Raw genomic sequence first — 22,274 nt, forward strand, 5'->3', positions numbered from 1 at the left:
CAATATTCCATTCCATTTTGTTGCTGTGCAGCAGATGGCAGCAGGTCTGACAAAACGGCCTCTGACGTGGAAGGGCACAGGAGTCAAAGGTGCATCACTGAATTTCTCCCTGCAGAAAGAACTGCAGCCCCTCTTCACCACTAGCAAAAATGCACAGCTAATGGTGGTGATTATGTCAAAAAATAGTGCTTCGTAGCAGACAATTTGCTCTACCAAACAGCATTAATTGTACTCTTTTTATCTGCTGTAGCCCCCACAGAAATCAACAGGAGGCATTACTTTGGGAGCAACCTACTCAGCATACGGAGCAAAAGCTAGCGCAACTAGAAGGAAATAGCAACAACACTTCTAGAACTAAAACCCACCAAACAAAAGAAAAGCAGCAAAGATTCACATTTAAATTACCACGTTGTATTAACTCTTTATTGCACTTTCAAACATTTACACGACATTTGTCTCCCACAATTGAGTATTTCAACACTGATGCTACATCTGTCACATACAACATTGCTTGAAGCTGCAGCACTTCAGGCACTGATTCTGCAGTTGACTGCATTGGAGTTTTAAGTTTTTACACAGCTCTAATTAATTGCATAACATTCTAACAACAATAACTTTTAAACAGTTTATGCAAGTACAAAACTCATTTGTTTTTTTTTTAAATTTTTTTTTTATTTTTTTAAACAAGCAATATTATGATTATTACTTTTCCATATACACTAAGATAATTAAAAAAAAAAAATTAAACAATTACTCTAGGTAAAAAAAGGAAGTAAAACCTGAGTTGTAGAATGCTTTACTACAGAATAAGAATCAATATAAACTTTAAAAGCATATTTTGTAGCCTCCAGTCTCATGTGAATGAGATTTTGGTGTAATTCTTTAATACTATTTCTAAAACACACATGTGGAATATGACTGAATTATCATAGAATCTTGGAATAGAATCATATAATGGCTTGGATTGGAAGGGACTCTACCATCCAGTTCCAACCCCCCTGCCAGGGGCAGGGCTGCCACCCTCCAAAACAGGCTACCCAGGGAAACACCAAACCTGGCCTTGAATGCCTCCAGGGATGGAGCATCCACACACTGTGCAACATGTTCCAGTGACTCACCACTATCCAAGTAAAAATTTTCCTATTGAAATTAATGACTCAAACACTGTTCAGCATTTTAGTTTTACCCCCCAAAACTTTGCAATCTTCCAGCTGAGAAAAAAAGTAGAAACTGATATCAATTCCTTCTCATTTTGCAAAACATTTCTTTCACAAACCAATTTCAAATGCTGACAGCTTATTCTAATTAAGCATCCTGTGCATAAGTGAAGGCATGGCCCTTAATCCTCTGATATCTAAAATATTTGTGTGGTTTCGAAGTCATATATGCTTTACTAAGAGAGCATACTAAAAACATGAGTACTAACCTAGTATTGCTTACTAGAAAAAAATGATCACCCTAGAAAATAGCTTATTTGCACAGATTCCAGAAAGAATTTGGGTGGAAAGGAGGAATGTTTGATGCAGAAATGGAGTTCTTTGGCCAGTCAAACATAAGACAGAGGTCTGTCATAAGACAGGGTCCCAAGGCCCTGACAAATCCTACAATACAGACATATCTATCTATATACATATATAGAATGGCCTTTTCTAGGGATGCAGTTTAAATTACCAAACTGACAGTAAAGAAAAATGTAATTCTGAAAAGAGATATGCATATGTTAAATACAATGTCATACTTTTTTTTCCCCTCCAGTTTCATAGTTCTAGCATAATTGTGGTAGAGATTTCACTACTTATCACTTATGGCTTAATGTTATTTATACAAATACTGCAGAATTAAAACATTTTACACAGATGCTTAAAATGCATCTAAAATTGGAAAGGAAGCATTTAGAATAAAAGCTAGAGAAGCATCAGGCACTAATAACAGGCTCGACTGTAGACTGCCTGCAATTCAAATAGCTTTAGTGCACATTCATTTGAAAATACTTCCATGGAAGAAAATTCAGTATCTTCTTCTAATAAGCAATTTTTTTGTATCTAGTTTTGAAGGATCACTTATAGTTGCATGTTAAAGATCTACTTCAAGCTTCTAATTATAGGTATAGTCATAACAGAAAAGGCTATCATAAAGCAGCAGGATCAGTAAGGGTGCAAATGCCAAAGATTTTGTTCAATAGCAGAAACTCAAGTTCAGCCAGACTTTATTTCTTGCTCCTTTATTTTGCCTTGATCTTCTCTAAATTCTTGCATTTTAAAGTATTGAACACAACAGCCTAAACCTTAACCTTAATTGGCTTAAGAATCAAAGCATAAATGAATCAACATGAAAGCAGTTAACTGAAAATAGTAACACAGAACTGAAACACTCATCAGTTTTACTTGAGACAAAACTCTAATGCTGTTACCTTAAAAAAAAAAAACAACTGCTTTGACTGAAAGAAAAGTGTGTAGGAATTTGATAAAATGCTCCAGAGTTCAGTAACATCCCGTGTATGTCTAAAACAAAAATACCCATTCTAAATAAGACTGCTGGTTTGAAAAGCCAATTTCTAACCAAGGAGATGATTGAAAAAACACCACCACCCAAACCAACTGACTTTCGCCTGAAAACAGCTTTCCATTTTACAAGATTAGGAGTCCATATCTTTGCAGGACAAATGGTAAAAAGAAGAGTATACCAATAAAACATAAAAAGGCACCTTGCCAGTAGACACTCCCACAGAAAACTGGTTTCCAGTGATCGGTTTAGTAGCAAAAATATTTATTCTCTCATGCTTCTTAATGTGTTCCTGATAGCAAATTCCATTTTATTTTTAAAATTCTCGTATGTCCTTGTTATTGGGAGTTCTAAGCAATTAAGGAGTCTGTTTCCAATGGGATAATGTACAGGCAGAAATTTAACAGTAGGTTTAGGATCAAAACCAATAGGTGGTATAGAAAAACAACCAGTTGCGAAGAAGAGAATATCCTGTAATGTCACTATAGACTCACCACCTAAAAAAAAAAAAAAAAAAAAAAAAAAAAAAGAAAGAAAGAAAAAAGAAAAAAAAACAAAGAAAAAAGAATTAGATTATATCAATAAATAATATATAAAAATATATATCAAATAATATATTTCACAATATATAAAAATATATATCAAATAATATATAAAAATTATATCAATTTTTACCCTTAAATCCTATCCCTCCATGTGCTAGAAGGGAAAAAATGAAATTAGGGAATCTATGATTAATATACTGGGTGAATGTTCAATACTATGGCCAAAGAGAAAAGACTGTAGCAAAACCAAAACACAACCAAACAAAAACCACCCACATAATCAATGTACCTTCTACAGGTACATTGGCCAGAAGAGACAGGCCAAAACGGGCATACCTACTTTGGTAAATTTAAAAGGAGAAATGGCTTCAACAGATGAAGAGAAAGCTGAGGTGCTGAATGAGTTCTTCACCTCGGTCTTCACTGGTGGCCAGGATTCTAGTCTTTTTCACATCCCTAAGCCCTGCATCCCCGTACCTCTACGCAGGAACCAAAGAGGTAAAGCCCTCCCCACTGTAAGGGTAGAGCAAATCCGAGAGTGCTTCCTTAGACTGAATGAGTATAAGTCTATGGGGCCAGATGGCGTGCATCCCAGGGTCCTGAAGGAGCTGGCTGAGGTGGTTGCTGAGCCGCTCTCCATCATATTTGAGAAGTCGTGGCTGTCAGGTGAGGTCCCGGATGATTGGAGGAAGGGTCACGTCACTCCCATTCACAAGAAGGGGAGCAGGGAGGACCCAGGTAACTACAGGCCGGTGAGTCTCACCTCCATGCCTGGGAAGATTATGGAACAGATCCTCCTGGACAACATGCTTGATCACATAAAGAACGAGCACGTGATCCGAGACAGCCAGCATGGCTTCACCAGGGGAAGGTCATGCTTAACTAATCTTGTGGCCTTCTATGATGGAGTGACAGCGTTGGTGGACGAAGGGAAGGCGACTGATGTCATTTACCTGGACCTGAGCAAGGCCTCTGACATGGTCCCCCATCACATCCTCATCTCCAAATTGGAGGGAAGTGGATTTGATGGGTGGACAACTAGATGGATAAGCAATTGGTTGAAAGGCCGCAGACAGAGTGTGGTGGTCAATGGCTCTATGTCCAGGTGGAGGCCAGTAACGAGCAGTGTCCCTCAAGTGTCTGTCTTGGGACCGGTGCTCTTTAACATCTTTATTAATGACATCGATGAGGGAATGGAGTGCACCCTCAGCAAGTTTGCTGATGACACCAAGCTGAGTGGTGCAGTCGATACAGCGGAGGGCACGGATGCCATTCAGAGAGACCTTGACAGGCTGGAAAGCTGGGCTTGGGTGAACCTAATGAGGTTCAACACGGCAAAGTGCAAGGCTTTGCACTTGGGCCGGAAGAACTCCAGGCACCTAGCAGAGAAAGACCTAGGGGTCCTGATAGATGAGAAACTTAACATGAGCCAGCAGTGCGCTCTGGAAGCCCGGAAGGCAAATGGATCCTGGGGCTCAATCAGGAGAGGGGTGGTCAGCAGGGATGGGAGGTGATTGTCCCCTCTACTCTGCTCTTGTGAGGCCCCATCTGGGAGTACTGTGTCCAGGTGTGGAGCCCTCAGTACAAAAAGACATGGAGATTTTTGGAAAGGGTCCAAGGAGGGCCACAAGATGATCAGGGGCTGGAGCACCTCCCTGTGAGGACAGGCTGAGGGAGTTGGGTTTGTTCAGCCTGGAGAAGAGAAGGTTGCGGGGTGACCTCATTGCAGCTTTTTCAATACTGAAGGGAACTTACTCCCCCAGGAGGGAAAGTAAACTCTTCGAAAAGGCCTGATAATAGCAGGAACACGGGGAAATGGTTTCAGTTAAAAGAAAGGAAGATTTAGGTTGGACGTTAGGGGGAAGTTCTTTACTAAGGAGAGTGATTAGGTCCTGGAACAGGCTCCCAGGAGGTTGTTGGATGCCCGTCCTTGGAGGTGTTCAAGACAGGTTTGGACCGGGGCCTGGCCCAACTGAAATTCAAGACCAGGTTGGACGGGGCCCTGGGCAACCTGATCTAGTAAATGTGTATGTTTGGTGGCCCTGCTAGGCAGGGGGGTTGGAACTGCATGATCCTTGAGGTCCCTTCCAACCCGGGTCATTCTGTGATTCTGTGTATCTAAATACAAAAACAAAACTAAGTGTGCTTGCACTGTGAAAAATCTTAGGACATCAGAAGAGTTTTTTGATTGTCATTGGTTTGTGAGATTAGTTAATTCACAGCTGAGCCATAGAAAGGTGGTTAAATTTTCTTTTATAAACTGATCTCAAGTTTTACTATACATGGCAAATGGTTTCAGAAATTAGAATCTGTTTGGAAGAGGTGGTGAGGTGGAAAAAATAGGAAGTGGCAGTCAACTAAAAACTTTCCTCATCTTACTGCAGTAAACTCTGAAAAAATCAATCCCTATGTTTATCGGGGATTAAATGCCCAGGAATGGGGAATAAAGGCTGGGGCGCAGGGGGAAGGAAAGGGGTTACTCACCCTCCACATCTTGCAAATAACCCATCCAAAAATCAGCACCTCCAACTTCATTTACATCTGGTGAGCAATGGATTGTAAAGAGATCACAGAGAGCTTCTGCTGAAAGTTTTTCAGGTTTTTGGCAAAATAAGCTAGAGAAAGCAGTCGGATGCATTTCCATTTTCTCTAGCAGACCAAGAGTTTTCAAACCTTGCCTAAAACTAAGAGAAAGAGAGGGGAAAATAAAACCAAACAAACATGCATCAGAAAGCTGGTAAGTAACTAACTGTACTCTTACCATCCTTAGTTTATTAAAAATACAAACCCTAAGTCTCTACATTTGAATATCTATGAATTACAACTGAGTATACGCTACAGATCTAGCAAACTGTAGCAAAGACCTTTGCACTACAGCTGTCACCCTGCCCCCTTCATTATATTAAAGGACTGCAACTAAGTAGCAGAACAAACTAGGTTATCAAATACTTGCAACAAAAATTAAACAGATATGTAACTGTTTCAGTCCTTCAGGTAAATTACCAAACTAATATATTTCATTCATTTAAATGGAAAATTCACAGACTTGCGAAATTTAGTAACATATATTAGTTTCAGTGTGAAAAATAAAGGGAGCTTAAAAATTCACAAACAAAACAAACCTTTCTAAGGGTGAAATAATTCTTTTGATTACATGATGGATCAGTAAGTCATTCACCAGCACATCCTTATCACCCAAAGCTGTTATGGGTCTTAAACATTCAGCAGCAGCAAGGAAGTCATAGCAGTCATGCACAGTCGACTGTAGGCTGGACAGACTCTCTGAATATTTTATCTGCATCAAAAATAAAAGTAAGAATTTGTTTACTTCGTGCCCATATATGTATAAACACACATTTTTAAGAGGGGGGGGGAGTGAGAACGAACATTTTAATTTGAACTGAAGTTGTATTTTATAAGCTCTTCTTCATATCCAAATATACTTACATGGGAATTCTCCAGTAAGTTTAGATTTAATTACCTTTTTTATTGTCTGCATTACACCAGCATCAGCAACATCATCCAAATTTGGCTTCACATTCTCTGGACCATAGACAAGACAATCAAACAGTGTTTTGGAAAAGAAACCAGGAGATGGGCCACCATGAACTAGAGAAACAGCAATCATTTTGCCAGCTTCAAAATACAGGTTCTCTTTTAGAGCTGCAAATGAAACAGAATATGCTTTACAATGTATCCCTACAATAATTTATGATTTTTTAAAATTAAAGACTCAATTTAATTCAATCTTACTACATAAGTATATGGAGCACTAGAGGTTTATCATTTGCTGTTGCCTGAGATAGTAAAAGCGGTAGTTTTTTTTACAGTTCTTTTACTGTAACTTCTCCAGCTGGCGTTGAGACTGGAGGATCTAACTACAATTTCCACTTTGTATCCAATGCATATTTAATTATGAAACACAAGAACTCAAGGTGGCTTTGGATCTTTAGAGATAAATGTTCTAGAAATTTCAAGGAAACCAAAATAAGTAACAGGTAGAGGTTCGCTTACAGAGAACAAGACCCAAGAAGTTTGAAGTCCACTAACATGCTGTATTTTTCTCCTGACAGTTATCAACATTTAAAATAAAGGAACACTTGGTGAGCTGGAAAAGCCAACAGTAGTGAATTTAAGCGTTTACAATTCCAGTCTCTCCAACTTTTAAAAGTGAAAACCAAAAAAAAAAACCAAAACAAAACAAAAAAAAAAAACCCAAAAAACCAAAAACAAACAAACAAACAAAAAAAAACCACACAAAAAACCACCCCAACAAAAACTATTTCTATACTTTCAGGGCTACCATGAATTAACAATCACACAGGCTGAACATTCAAAAACCTTTGAAGTGATACAGTTCTTCATTCTGAAAAAAGCATTTAATTACCTTGAGGGTCAATCGACAAGTTCTTTGCAGAAGAGCCCTCAAACAATGATGAATTCTGAATATGAAGCATTAGTAACTGGAAAAAAAGGTGTTTTGACCCAATAAGAGAATCTGTTTTTATTCTATTTTTGCAGTTTGTGAACTTCACTTCAATGGTGTTTGTAGGTCTGAAGTTACGCTGTCTAAATCCTTTTAAAGCACTCTTCCAGATATTTTCTGTATTGATGTTAAGCCTTGTGGTTTTCGTATTAATTTGTTGCGTTAACTCCTCCAGTATATTAGAAGCTTCCTTTCTTTTCACTCTTAAATGCCTACAAAAAAATTGCATATGTTTCCAGATCAAATCTCTGATTCCTGAAGAACAGGTTTTTACAGACAGCAACCTAAAATCTTTCAAAGAAAAACCTCTAAACATTTCAGTACATTTAGGTACTGTCTAATTATACCAATAAAACATTTGGAGTAGATTCCTAAAATTTTAACTCTGGAGTGGCAAAATACTTTAAGCTATGACCAAGAGTTAGGAAATAAAAAAGGGTAAAACTAACTACCTTGGCATAACACGACTGGTTTCCTGATTTCAGTTACAACAATGAGGCATCAAGAAACTCTCATATTATTATTCTATGTTTGAACAATGCAGAACAAGTGAGAAATTGAAGAGTGTACCATGTTTTGCTAGAGTTAGAATACTGAACTATTAGCTAATATACATCTTTGTCACTATGATCAAAAATGCATTTGGGTAGAGGAGGAAAAAATGTTTAATTCCCATATTACTGCACAAGCTACATTTTAAACTGACACCAAAACTACTTAAAAGTGCACTCTGCACTGGAAGTAACTGGTTCTTTCATGAAAATTTGTGGCACATACAGGTAGAACTCACATGTACAAGCATTTTTGTACCCTTGAACTGAATATTCTCTGTTAAAACATGTTACCTTACCTCTGACTTTAGCAAAATGACAAGCAACCCTTACGGTGTAAACGCAAAAACACTAAAAATTCAGGATGCTTAATTTTAAGGATGCAATTAGAATTCTTTTACTCCTTTGTCTCTTTCACAAATGGCTTGCCATGCTTCCTTAAGAGCAAATATATATTTTCAAGTTTTGATCACCTTGCTATCTTGCCTAAAAATAAACAGTAGGTTAAGATTCTTCCTTACCTGTCATCTAGCATTTGAAAACAGCAGAGGGCATTATAAAGTTATGTCTTCAGTGTACTCACTCCATCATTTCAGTGACTATATTCAAACATACAGCCACATACACTTAACTACCATACATAAAAACACACGCAAGCACACCATGTTGTGCAGGAAATACTTATAAAGTCATGTGCTAGATTTCTTTTTGATGTACAAAAAAAGGGAAGAAAATACTTTTTCCTTAGGGAGTAGTTCCTGTTTGACATCAGTGGAGATAAAGATATTGCCTCTCTATTGGATGTTGGAAGTTCTAGGAGTGAGCAGGGTGACAAGTTGTTCTGGCACATTATCTTTGGTGATCTATAAGCAAAAAGTACATTAATAGCTACAACCAAAGAATACATAATCACTTCTTAGTTGAAGGTAGCAATATAGTTTTCCCACTGTTTCAGTGCCAAAAACTCATTTGTTGACTCAGTCAAATGAAGTCCACCACTGCCTGAATTACAATTTTACAAAGAATTCAGTGTTTTATTATGAGACGGTTTTAAGATCAGTTTTAAGTTGCATCCTACATAAGAGATGGAAGTCCTGATTCTACAGTCTTTGGAAATTTTTATTACTGCAGAAGAAAACAAGATTTATAAATGATGTCAGTAAACTAGATTTCCAGCAAACTTAACACTGTAAGATACCAGTAAAGAACCTTAGCTTTAACTTTTGCCCCTTGTACATACAAAGTGACCTCTTAAGTTTTAAAGATTCCTTTTATAAATGTCTAATTTAGTCAGACTAAGAACTGGTTTACATGCCATCCAACATGAATTACTGTAGCAAACTTACAGAGTTCATAGCTTACTCAGAAAACCGCAGTCACAAAACTTTGTGTTCAAACTCGAGTACTTTGCATATCAGTATATAAAATCTCTCCTACAAAATAAGCCATTACCTCCCTGTGTTTAAATATTATTTTATGCTACAATCTCTGCTATAAGATTACACACTGGAGAAGACAGCTGCGTTGAGATCCAGGTGACTGGCGGGGGAGCTTTGGAGATGGTTCTTCCAGCAAACAAGTTGTGCCATCCATCTTTTCAGAGGGAGCCAAAGAACGCGATTTCCGCTTTTTGCATTTCTCTGCATGGTGAAATATATCAAGATAATCAATTTGCTAGCTGTAAAACACGTGCATGTACTATTAAAAATTACCATTAGCAAGTTGCCATCACATTCATAACATTACCTTTTGCAAAGATGCTTCTGCATTCTATACACTCCCAGTTTTGATCCCATGATTTTAAGGATGAACAGGCCAAGTGAGTTCCACGGGAACCACAAGACTGACAACGCTTTATTTCCCACTTACTAAAATTAAAAATTTATTTTAGAATTATACAGAAGAATGAGACTGATGAAAGAACATTAAACAGTAAAATTCAACAGTAAATGTAATCGAGGCAGTAAATTCACAAGGCATAATCCAGCAATCTGGTAAGACTGTAAATCATAAAGGGGAACTTCTTCAGACAATATGTACTCAGTTCCTAGATGCAAAGAAAATCAATTATCTGTGTTCTAGTTTCATGTATTAAGTGCCTATGAGTGGATGTGCTCCCAGCGCTGCCTTGAAAGTTAATAGCTTGCTGCCAGTATTTTGTCCTCAAGCTGACAGTCAGCATTCTCAATATGAAGACCTGAAGTTTAGCTTTCCAAAATGTCGAGTTCCATATCTGTTGAGGAAATTATCTGATTATTTTTACACATTCAATAACACACTTAATTGCTGCCATTAATGAAGAATCTGCTAGAGTTTTGACTACATTTATTCACATTTGCTTGAACATACTATAATATAACAACATGACTAATACTAGTTCAAACACTGGAGGCCAAAAGTTACAATTCTTGAAAGTTCTGAAATGTACATATACCAAGAATGAACCAAGTGAAGCTTGACTAAATCTCCACTAAGTAAACTTAAAACACCTATGGGGAAAAATCTGCCACAAAACATCTTCAAAGTAGAGGCACTGCCTGACATTTGAGTATACCCATCCCAATGAGAACAGATATGCTATACAAGGCAATTAAAAAGAACACATAAAATGAACTTAATCAAAAGTTAAGCAAGTGGTAGAACCAAATAACACCATTCACAATATCACTCAGGCCTCCATAAGATATTAGCAGTATTCTAGTCATCTGCATGCAAAGGAACAGCACATAGCCTTTCTTTCAGGCTACAGATTTTAGAACCATCCCCCATCAGTAAAAGGAGAAGAAGAACCACCAGCAGAAAGACTTATCTGTTCAAAACCCCATTTGTAAAATATCAGCTAATTAAATAATTCAAATGCCTGGTTGTCACTTGAGAAATAGATTTTATAGGCAGATCTTATTTTGTTTAATTTTCACCTAGTTAATACTTTAATAAGTTTCTTGTAAAGGCATTAAGTTATTAGATGCAGTTAGTAAATTAAGCCATGAATAAAAGATGTAACATTTACCTTAGGCACATGCTATTCCATTTTTGTAAATACACAAATTCTACTATAGCTTCTCTTTGAAATGAGAATAGAGATAACTGATAATAGATAGGACTGGCTTTTATAAGCTTATGAAACTCGAGAAATCAGGTATTTAAATATTGGTATTACCCAGAATAAAATAAACTTTATATATAAATAGAGCGTTGACTTGAAATTAAAACCCAGTGCTGAAAATACTACAGCTTTTATGTTTTTTAATTTTTAAATAAAAGTCCACCCCAAATTATCTTCCTACAAAAACTGCCATACCTATCAGGTTTGTTATAGTCTCTTCCATTCTTGCAGAGACATCTTCTAACGTCACAATGTTGATAACACTGCAGTAGGTCTTGATAAGCGTTGTCTTCAAGTTCCCAAGATGCATCCCTCAAAGAAGGCAGAGAGCCTGCTATTACAACTTTGTTTCTGATTATTTAAGTGCGTTATTTCATCTTTTGGAAAATGTGTATGTAATATCCATGTGAAATGTTCCAATTAGGTAACATTTTAGGCAACAACAACTAGAGGAGGCAAAATAAAAAAAGCCTAGGATGAAAGAGAATTAATTGATGTCATTCAAGATACTACCTACAAAAGATCCCCTAAGTCCATAATGTTCACCTGATTTGTATTACTGCTACCACCTCACTATCTAGCCCACACAACCTGACACCAAATACACTTTTTTTCTTTTCAATTTCCTTTACCACTTTTTTAGATTCTCACAGCAGAAACACACTATAGTTATTATTCAATATCCAGGGAAATCCTGAAGTAGGAATAACAAAAATACTATTGTAAATACAAACGGACAGACTGTTCCTGTGAAATGTTGCTTTGACTGAAGTGCTTCTTTATTTTTGTATGACCTTGGCATGTATTTGCTCTGTTTTGTATTACTCTGCTTTCTCGCAGCAGACAGAGGTGCTTGTTCTGGCAATTTACTCAAAATGCTGTTAAGAAAAACAAGACAGTATTTTCCAAGCCATGAAGACACATTTCATCACATATTCTGACACTTCATCCTCTCTAAAATCTGGAGCTTCTGTTTCAGAGAATTAACAGTAGTCTCAAAAGATGCTAATAGTTAAAGAATAATTCTTTCAATAAAGAAAAATTCCCATCACCTTGTCTTATTTGGGGCCCCAGCAAATGGTAGAAACTTAAGAAAAAGCAGCCCAGAATTTTAGAATCAGTCCCTGAGGAGAAGCATATGGCTAAGAAATCGATGGACTATATCACTGTTTGGGCAACAACTCAGATTAAGAACTTTGATAACAAATATTTTCTCATCTATCTCCACATTAATGTCAAATAATCATATTTAAGAATTGTTTTAATCTTTTAGGCAGATCCCCTAGTTTATTTAACATTACATTGCAACATTAAAAATGACTCTCCAGAGCTTCCTGCTCAATGTCTAACTAATCAAGCTTTTGACAATTTTGCTGCGTAACTAGAAGGAAACGTGCTACTTCTTACCAAAACATTTCTACCACGGAAGGTAGACCTGAAGTTTCACTGATGTAATTCTATAGAACAGCGATAAAAAAAATTGAAGTTTCTACTACTTATCAAAGTATGCTTGCATAAAGAAGTGATTATTTACCAAATTACTTACTTCTCTGGAATGTGTATGCCCATTCTCAACATTTCTTTCTGAAATTTGTCCTTGTTATTACATACTGCGCACCTAAAGAAAAATATCCCAGCACTCAAAGCTTGATACTGTGAAGGGGAAAAAAAAAAAAAAAGAAAAGAAAGAAAGAGAAAAACAGAAAACCAAACCAATTATTGAATTATATTGTCACTAAGAGATTGGTTATGTGTTGTCTTGATATCTCTACCGTTAGCATCCTAACACAGATTTTAGCTCTGATTACAGTCATGATGTCATTTTAACTTGAAGCAAATGCTATTTTGTCCTCCTTTAAAGGACAAATGTACAACTCCGGTGGCCTTTTATGATGGAACAACAGCACTGGTAGACAAAGGAAGGGCAACTGATATCAAAGACCTTAAATAAGTCCAGGTACAGGACACAGCCCTACACCACATCTTATGTCTAAATTGGAAAGGGATGAATTTGAAGTGGCAACTACTCAATGGATGAACAAAAAAAAGTTAAAAAAAAATAAAATAATAATCAGTAGGACTGTCACAGTCAGAGGGTTGTGGTCAAGAGCTCTACGTCCAGGTGGAAATCAGCAATGAGTAATGCCTCCCAGGGGCCAGTCTTGGAACCCGTCCTCAACATCTTTATCAATGACCGAGGCAGTGGTTCAGTAGGTTTGCTGATGACAATAAGCAAAATGATGCAGTTGATACAACAGATGGGACACCATCCAAGGCAACTTGGACAGGCTTGAAAAGTAGGCCCACAAGAACCTTATGAGGTTCTACAGGGTCAACTGCAAGGTATCCAGGATTGCCCCACCCTAATATCTATATAGATTACTAGAAACCTCCTTGAGGGCAGCCCTGCACAGAAGGACTTGGAGTTGGGTCCTACTGGACCAAAAGCTGGACATGAGCCAGCAGTGTGTTTGCACACTATCACCAAATAATTTTACACGATTTTAAGCAGCTGTTTGATTATTTTTTAAAAATCAGACTGTGATTTCCATGGATGCAAGGGAAAAAGAACATAAGAACCTGTGTTACCTGCAAGCATTCTCGATGAAACCAAGTATTTTTACAACAAGGACTTCTCAACACACTGTACAGTGGAAGATGTTCAACCGAATCCAGGCATATTGTACACTGTGAAGGTTCTCTGGAGTCTTTATCCGAAAAGATTTGAACTGGCTTATGTTCCCAACAGTAAGATCTACAAACGATAACAAAAGGTCCCCTCAAAAAATATTTTAAGAACTTTCTTCATAAAAATAGGAGATAACAAAATGAACTTCCTAACACATCTATTATTCACAAATAAATACACTATTAGGCAAGATGAAAGGCAAAGAAATTGTTTAAGGCACCAAGGCAACAGAATGGAAGAAACACACTGCCAACTTATACCTGTTATAAAATGAAAATGACATATTCCTGTCTGAAATGTCTATTTCATTTGGTCCAAATATTGTTCCTGTCTACATCAATGCACGATGCACAGGAAATAAGCAGGAGAAGTTGGAGGCCAGTGTACAATCAGAAAACTATGACCTAGTTACTACAGCACAAACACGGTGGGACAAAAATTGCACAACTGGGGCACAAGCTTTTCAGAAGAGACAGGGAAGGCAGGGAAGGGCAGAGGAGTTGCCCCCTATGTTAAGAAATTGACAGATTGTAAAGAGATGCCTCTAAAATAAACAGCCACAATAAAGTTGAGAGCTTGTGGGTTAAGTTTTAGAACCAAAACAAAAAAACACATCTGATGGATAGAGAATACTAAAGGCCACCTGATCAAGGAGAGCCTGTTGATTTGGCATCTCTGCTTCAACTTCAAGAAGCATCACACTCACATGCTCTCATTCTGATGAGAGATCTCAACCACTCAAATGGATGTCTGCTGGGAAAGCGACAAGGTAGGCTGCAGGTAATCCAGGAGACTCCCAGAGTCTGCTGAGGACAAATTCTCAGAACACATAAGTAGTGGACAGACCAACCTGCAGAGAAAGACCTGGTACTGGCCAATGCAGAGGGGATCATTAAGGAGGTTAAGATAAGAGGCAGACCAGGACATAGCGACCATGCCCTGGTTGAATTTGTGATCTAGAGGAACTTGGGCCAGGCAAGGAACAGAATCAGGACCCTGAACTTCAGAAGAACATGAAAACATAATCAAACACACAAGTTGCAAAGATGACAGTAAAAGAGCATAAAACCTAACATTTGACACTAAATTAATTTCTTCTGCAATCAAATCGCAAATAAGTGGACCTAGAAGTTTTGTTTGGAAACACAATGTAATGGCTTTTAACGTACAAGCAGAACAAACCAAGGGAAGGAATAAGAAGAAATCGCTATTTCCACACACAGGAGGCAGACATACAAAAAAACCCCAAAACTATACCCCAACCATTTTACTTCTTTAATAGTGATGGAAGTTTACTTTATACATACTTTTTAATGCAATGTACTTGCTTGCTTTTCACATCAAGATTTTTTAAATTTTCTCAGATAATTAACATAATTTGTAGTTCATACAGACTATTCAAAGGTGGCAAATGAAAAAACAAAGGATCTCCAGTCTAAAAAGAACTGAGAACAACAACAACAAAACCCCAAGCCAACACAAAATCCCCAAACTTACCTGAAGTCTTCCATGAACTGAAAAACACATTCCTTTTGTAGCCCACAAGGAAAATGGTAACTTCGCTTACATTTGGGAGCCACACAACCAATTGAAGCACCCTTTTTCCTGCAGATATTACACGCCTGGGAAGGATATGTTAAAGAAATAAAAACTTTAAATATCTGAAGCAAAATAACTACTTCTGTATGTTTTACACATATTTCAAAGACAAGCTACATACTTATTTAATATAATTAGGTTTTGTTTTGTATGTAACCTGCAAGCTGAAATGCAAATTATTCTATTGGTAGTTAATTTAGTTGCATCTATAGAATTGCAGCAGATGAGTCTGAGACTCTGTATAACGTCATAAGGGATTATAAGAAATGCTTTGCTCTCATTAGTTTATCTACAACACAAGGGAAATAAAAATATTAGCAAATTCTGCAAGATTTATCATCTCTTTGGCTCCCAAGAACCTAATACCCTCGTTGTTACTGAAATGTAAAATTCAGATGCTTGAATGGGTTCAGCACATTGCTTGTTGGCAAAAATAAACCCCACAGATGACACTACATATATGCATAATGAAACACTACTCTTTCTTCCCTTATAAAAAACAGATCATTCTTACCAGTCTTGCAGCTCTGTTGACCTCTTTCCTAATATCTTCGACCAAAAATCCATCTACACCTTCATCTTCTCCCCCTCTCTGCCAAATGCCACTTGACATCAACTACAAAAACAAATTAATTATTTAAACCACTCATATACCTAAAGACTTGGAATTATCTACACTGTATAGTCAAGTAGAAAAGACAAATTTAGTCAAAGCTCACATATAAACATTTGTCAGAGTAGAACAGCCTCTTTCTGGCCCCCAATTCACTGCTATTTGTCTGCCACAACTAACTCATATGTCCAAGTACTGATGCTGACGATATAGCACATAACATTTATATGGGCGCATGATTATAAAAGTAATTCAAAGCATCTATGCTTTATATGATATACATCTGACCCAAAACAACAGGGAACAGTAGCCAGTAATATGAAAATAAAATAATGATACTGTGAAAATGTTTATGCCATCCTGTAAAGCCCAAGACGGGGTCTTATTTTCCATCCCAAAACATGGGGCCTACTCAGATAACTGTCAAGCAATTGCTTTCATCAAGCAAATTTTCAGAAGAAATGAAATGAAATTAGTTCAGTTACTGTGAATGACAATTTTGTTGGAAAGACAATTAAGCACAGTAGGAAGTATCTGTGCTGAAATGCAACCTCAAAAGAAAAGTAATTCACATTAAAGGAGAAGTAAACAAGAACAGAATCCGGTATTACAGCAAGTCATGAGAGTTTGATGATAATTTAGAGTAAATAGTTATCTCATAAGGCAGTTACACCGCAGACTTCAAGTAAGTAGATGGATTAATAACTTCAGATTGGAAAGAATCAAGGAGGCATCACATCAAGTTATAGTTTCCACAGAATAGAAATATATATCTCAATACAGCATTGGTTTTTAACCACACACTTTTAGATGATATTTTTAGTCTAATAAATGTTTCATATTTTTTAGTCTAATAAATGTTTCATAGCAAAAACAATTAAAGATATATTTCCAAATGTGAGACATTTGGCAATGAAAAATATGCACCACTAATTGGCCTCTTTCTAGAACTTAATTTGCATGATAGTCTACAAGAGAACTACAAGAAGCTTCTTACAAATAAATAACTTATAAGTTAGTCATTTGATGCTACAGCACCTTCATAATATCAGTGTTGCAAGCACGCAAAATCCTAGCTGTTCTGCTCCACCAGGAAAAGGTGCTTCTTCTGCCTTTTCATTGGGCTGTACGTGGCACAAGACTATCATAACCAAACCTAGAATTATTTTCAACTGATTAAAACTGATTTAAGAAAAACTGTCTTTACATTACTTCAGAAAACCTCCACTCTACCTTATCTTTTAAGGGTTTAACATCCAAACCATTAATCATCTGCAGAGACTTGAAGTTTAGTTTGAAAAGCAGCATTAAACAGAATTTTAATCTTGGAAATGATAAATGTGGCAAATATTGAAATACAGTATATAATATCCATAACTTTGTGCTACTCAAACTTTTACTCAGTAGATACTTTAGTTGTGAAAAATGAGTAGGCTTCATCTTACTAAATTGAAAACAAGGACTATTTAAGTGACAACAACATCCTACATGCTGACAAGAGATAAGCTCACACCCAAACACAAACTAACGATAAACATGAATAAAGATGAAAACTTTTCCCCACTTATTCCACAAAGGGGGAAATCCTCACATTTCACATTTTGACACTAAGTTTCTTTTCATAAAAGTGAATATATAGGTGCAGTCTGTTCTCTTTTTCTTCAGGTATACCTTTTTTGCTACAACAGGTTGGGAGAATATACTAAGTAACTCATTGCAATGTAGCAGTTGGCAGGTACAAGCCTTCAGGGCTACAATACTGACAGTAAAGTTTGACAACAAACTGTTTAGCCCAGTTGTAGCTATTTAATACTTGTCATACTTCCTATTAATACTAATAATACTACCACAACATACTTACCAAACAGTAATTATGAAGAGTGAGATTATATTCTACATAGGTCCTTTTTTCCCCATACTTTTCAGGGCAGTTATCTGTCCATCCACAGAGAACACAAGCTAAAACACAGAATCATGTTTAGGATCAGCAAGTCCTGGAATCAAGACCAAGTAGTTACAAAGCAGCAACTTATTGCTTTTAATCACATGCATCCTCAAGTAGCTCACAGGGTAAAGGACATTAGGTAGGTAATGGGAAACTTAGAAATGGCAAACTGTGACCAAGGGACAGTCAGAGAGGGGAAGAAGGCCTGACTGCACAAAGGGTTAAACTGGCTGAAAGCAAGAAGCTATGGCATCTGATACTGAAGCAAGTGTAAAGAGTGAGAAGGCATCTTTGCAGGACTGTTTACAGTGGTAGAGATCTGTCCACTGCATAATTCATTACATTTGATTTTTATACTTCAATACAAACGTTTATTTGTCTCAAGTCGTCCAGTAACAATTATCCATTAATATCCCTGTCTCAGAGAAATACTGAATTCAACAGTAAACAAAGAAGTAATGAAGTCTACTATTTATTCCTTACTTCCTAGCATGAAAATACTCCACAGGTTCCACCTGCCCACTGATTTGGGAGAGGGCTCTTGCCAAAGCAGACTCAGAAGATTTTGCTCACAACCAAAACGCTCTTCCCTGAACACCTGCAGAAAATTATTAGGCAGCCAACACTGTGCAAGTCCATGAAATATATGACATCTAATGTTTTTAGAACAATACACAGAGATGTCACCATATTAGAATTCATGAAGGCTTCTTTGTATTTCTATGTGATAATTTTCATGAAGAGAGTTAACAGTATCCTGACTGCCAAGTTATAAGCAATACTTTAAAAGCATATTAGTTTCAAAACATTTAAAAGCTTGAGACATCGGTGTCAACCAAAGCCTTGAAAATCTCCCCATTTCTGAAGTTCCAAGCCCATCAGGATACTTGAGCATGAATAGGCAGGGAGTATCTTCCCTTCAACTCTCAACAGATATATAAAATAGATTTTAAGTACACAAACATCAGGAACAATCACAGTAGTGAGAAGAAAAGAGATGCTGCTTCAGAGTAATAAAGTGTCCTGGATGACAGATCTCAAACAGCTGGGTGAGACTTGGCACCCGAATTCCCAAAGTTACTTTCACAAAACATCTGCAGAAAAGACTTTAAATATTCCAATTATAGCAAAGAAATCCAAGGAGGTTAACAAGTTATTTCTTTTTCATTCCAAGGCAAGTGGTTCCCAACACAACTTGATTACACAAAACACACCTGCTCTTTTAGACAAACTAAAGCAATTTATAATTGATATTCTATATGCAGACTAAAGACTTACATAACTAGCTGATTAAACCTTACTTACGTGGGCTTTGAACGTCATTCTCACTCATTCTACTGAGTTCTTCAAGCTGTTTATCATGAAAAAGAAATGATGAGTTAATACTTCTAATACATCAAGAATTAACATAATGTACCACTGTTACAGTTTATTAAAAAAATAATAATCGCAAAGCTCAGTAAAGTTCTTAAAATGAAAACAAGAACAAAAGAACCAGTATTAGGATTCAGCTGTTATAGTGAGAGATGGAAGTTGAAAAAGAAGGATGCAGAGTAAATACAGCCATGCCACTGGAACACGTGTTGGTTATTTCCTCAAAATACCAGCAACATATTTTCTTTTTTGAAAGTAACTAGCTGCTGAATTGGAATTTTATACATTGACATAATTGTACGTTCATAGTTATTTTCAACATCAACAATAATGAAGTAATGAGGAATTCTCCAAGGAGAACTATGGCAGCGGCAATGACTCCTGCTCAAATAGAGACAGCATTAGCAGAAGGAATTTAGGAGAAAAAACTGGTAGAGGATAGATAATGGATGTAGTTCTTCACTGTTCCCAGGACCTTATTCAAAGAAATCCTGATCAAACACTAAAAAAAATAATGCAAGGAATCCAAAACTGACAGGTACGCAGGGGAATCGGCACAGGGCAGAACTACATATTTCACATTCTGAAGCAGAGTATTCCATTTGGAATCTCTGACCTGACCTAACCTGCATTTCTTCCAAAGCACAACATACTCCTAGAAACCAGATCTGCAGGAAACATTAACACAGATATGTAGGGAGCTGGCCTAGCCTTCCCTGTGTTCCACAATTCCTGGACTACACGGAGGTGAGTGGCTCATGAAGAAAGTAAAGGTAATGTGTTTCTTCAAGTTAGTCCCAAGAATATTGCTCTTCCTCTAGTGCAAAGCTGAAGACATACACAACTTGTAAACACACCACTTGCCTTTTCTCAGTAGCTGGGGAATGCTTTGGGTGAGATTTGCAAAGCAAACAAGGCAGGACAGTTGCCCCCAGGTCCACACTTGACCTCACAGGAGGGTGCACAACCTCCTGAATCTGTGCCAAGGGAACAAGGAGGCAGCTGATAAAGTCCATCTGCAAACTGGAAGCCTGATAGACTCTAAGCTATCAGAGCTTTGTTATTTATTGTTTTGTTTGAACAGTCCTTACACAAACTTTTACAAATACAGCACTGCAGCCATGTGGTTGAAGTTGCAGGTAAGACGGGGTATCAAGCAGCAAGAAAGAAATAAAAATGGATGGCAGAAGTCTTGGGTCTGACCTTTGGTCTATGCCACTGCCATTAAACATGAACAAAATACTTCCACAGGAGGTAGTCTAAAAGGAAAATAAACGCCATTGTAATCAACATAGGTTATGGCAAGTGGCAATTATATAAAAAAATAAAGGCACTAGATTAGGGACAGAGTGAGAAGAAAACACAGCTTATGCATTTTTCCTGTTCTCATCTTACTGCCAGTTCTCACAATTCAGAACCTACTACAGGGTAATGCAGCCAACAAACTCTCCACATAAAACCACACAAGACCGGTTTTACACCTTTTGTATTGCACAGAGCCATACGAAGAGGAGAACGTGTTTCCAGCACGTTTGGCTGGAAACAAACAAAGCTCCTTCCCCACTCCCCTTTGTGCTGGTTCCAGCAAAACCAACAATGCTGTTATCCCTCTCCACATCCCTCGCACTCCTACAGGGAACTAAACCCTGCAGTTCTGATTGCAAGTCAAAGGAGATGCAAAGTCGGAATCCATAAAAAGGGCTCACATGTGGATTCCCCAGGAATAAAGGGATCTCGTGTTAGTCAATCTGCAGGACAGGCACACATTATCACCCACTGTTTACAAGAATGAAAACGTAAATAAAACATTTATTTGGGCTTCCAAATGTCAGTAGTTCTGCACAGCTCTGTGAGGGTGGATTTCAGGTACCCAATTGGAGTACGAACAAAGCTGCAAGGAACCCCTCCAGGTACCCTCGGCCTGTGCTCTCTGCATTTATACACGACAGAACTCGCGGTTCGTACCACAGCACAGACCCACCGCACATCAAGGAAATGGAACTCTGCGCCCCGCAGGAACTCATTCCCGGCCGCAACACGCTTCTCTCCGGGCCTCAGACAGCTGAAGGCACGACGGGCAGCGCGGCGCTGGGCCAGGCTTGGCAGCACCGCCTCCCCTAATAGCAGCGCGGCAGTTCCGAGGGCCGCCCGCTCCCCACACACAGGCGGCGGCTGCCCGAGGCGAAGGGCCGGCACCGCGCCTCCACGCTCCGCTCGCGGGGAAGCAAGGAGCTCCCGTTCCACAGGCTGTGCGTTTTAAATCGCCCTAGCGCCCCTCACCCTGCTCTCACCGCGCTTCTTTAACCCCGGCAGCATCATGAGGCCGGCGGCAGCGAGGCGAAGGCTTCAGCCCGCCGAACATGTTACTCACCCCGAAAGCAGCGCGGCCCACAGCAAGTCCCGACGGCAGCGGCCCCGGCTGGAACCACCCGCGATAACTGACGGACAATTCAAACCCCAACATCCGCTGCCGTACCGGAACTCGGGATCCCGCCCCTCGCCCCGCCCACCAGCCGTTGCGGCGGCTCTCGGGCACCTCGTCGGTTCGGCGGGGGGAGACTCGAGATGTCGGGAAACGGCGCTGGGTTGGGGCTGCCCAGGGGGGTTGTCAGCGGCAGAGCCCTGCGCTACGACCAGCGTCGGGGAGCGTTTGCAGCGGGCATCGTGCGTGCTCGGGTGTATCGCTTTCCGTCTGTGCGTTTGTGGGTCTGGCTGGGGTGATGGGGGCTGCCGCTGTGGGAGCTGAGAATCGCGCTGGTTGTTGGGACCGAGCACCGTGTGTAGTATCAAGGAGCTGGTTTGGATTCTGAGGACCGAAAGAAAAGGGGTACTGCCACCCAAAACCACTTGGCCTGTTCTCATCT

General features: G+C 38.5%; 1 protein-coding gene across 6 annotated transcripts; it reads right to left on the minus strand.

The window, feature by feature from the left end:
• Positions 1-395: 395 nt before the first annotated feature.
• Positions 396-21,907, minus strand: G2E3 (G2/M-phase specific E3 ubiquitin protein ligase). Of its 6 annotated transcripts, XM_015864962.2 has the most exons (18): positions 21,782-21,846; positions 20,614-20,669; positions 19,342-19,387; positions 18,520-18,634; positions 17,953-18,050; positions 15,993-16,094; positions 15,377-15,501; positions 13,780-13,945; positions 12,737-12,843; positions 11,386-11,502; positions 9,831-9,952; positions 9,592-9,724; positions 8,822-8,947; positions 7,435-7,745; positions 6,529-6,710; positions 6,170-6,342; positions 5,532-5,731; positions 396-2,999 (listed from the first exon to the last, which is right to left on the minus strand). In XM_015864962.2, the coding sequence occupies exons 3-18, from the start codon at positions 19,357-19,359 to the stop codon at positions 2,767-2,769; spliced, it is 2,328 nt and encodes a 775-aa protein (XP_015720448.1). In that variant the 5' UTR covers positions 19,360-19,387; positions 20,614-20,669; positions 21,782-21,846; the 3' UTR covers positions 396-2,766. The 6 variants fall into 6 exon arrangements, with proteins under 6 accessions (XP_015720448.1, XP_015720447.1, XP_015720446.1 ...); XM_015864961.2 differs by lacking the exon at positions 20,614-20,669 and having other exon boundaries at positions 21,782-21,892; XM_015864963.2 differs by lacking the exon at positions 18,520-18,634 and having other exon boundaries at positions 2,767-2,999.
• Between the last annotated feature and the right edge of the window lie 367 nt (positions 21,908-22,274).

The sequence above is a fragment of the Coturnix japonica genome, chromosome 5, assembly GCF_001577835.2.
Source record: "Coturnix japonica isolate 7356 chromosome 5, Coturnix japonica 2.1, whole genome shotgun sequence".
Classification (NCBI taxonomy): domain Eukaryota; kingdom Metazoa; phylum Chordata; class Aves; order Galliformes; family Phasianidae; genus Coturnix; species Coturnix japonica.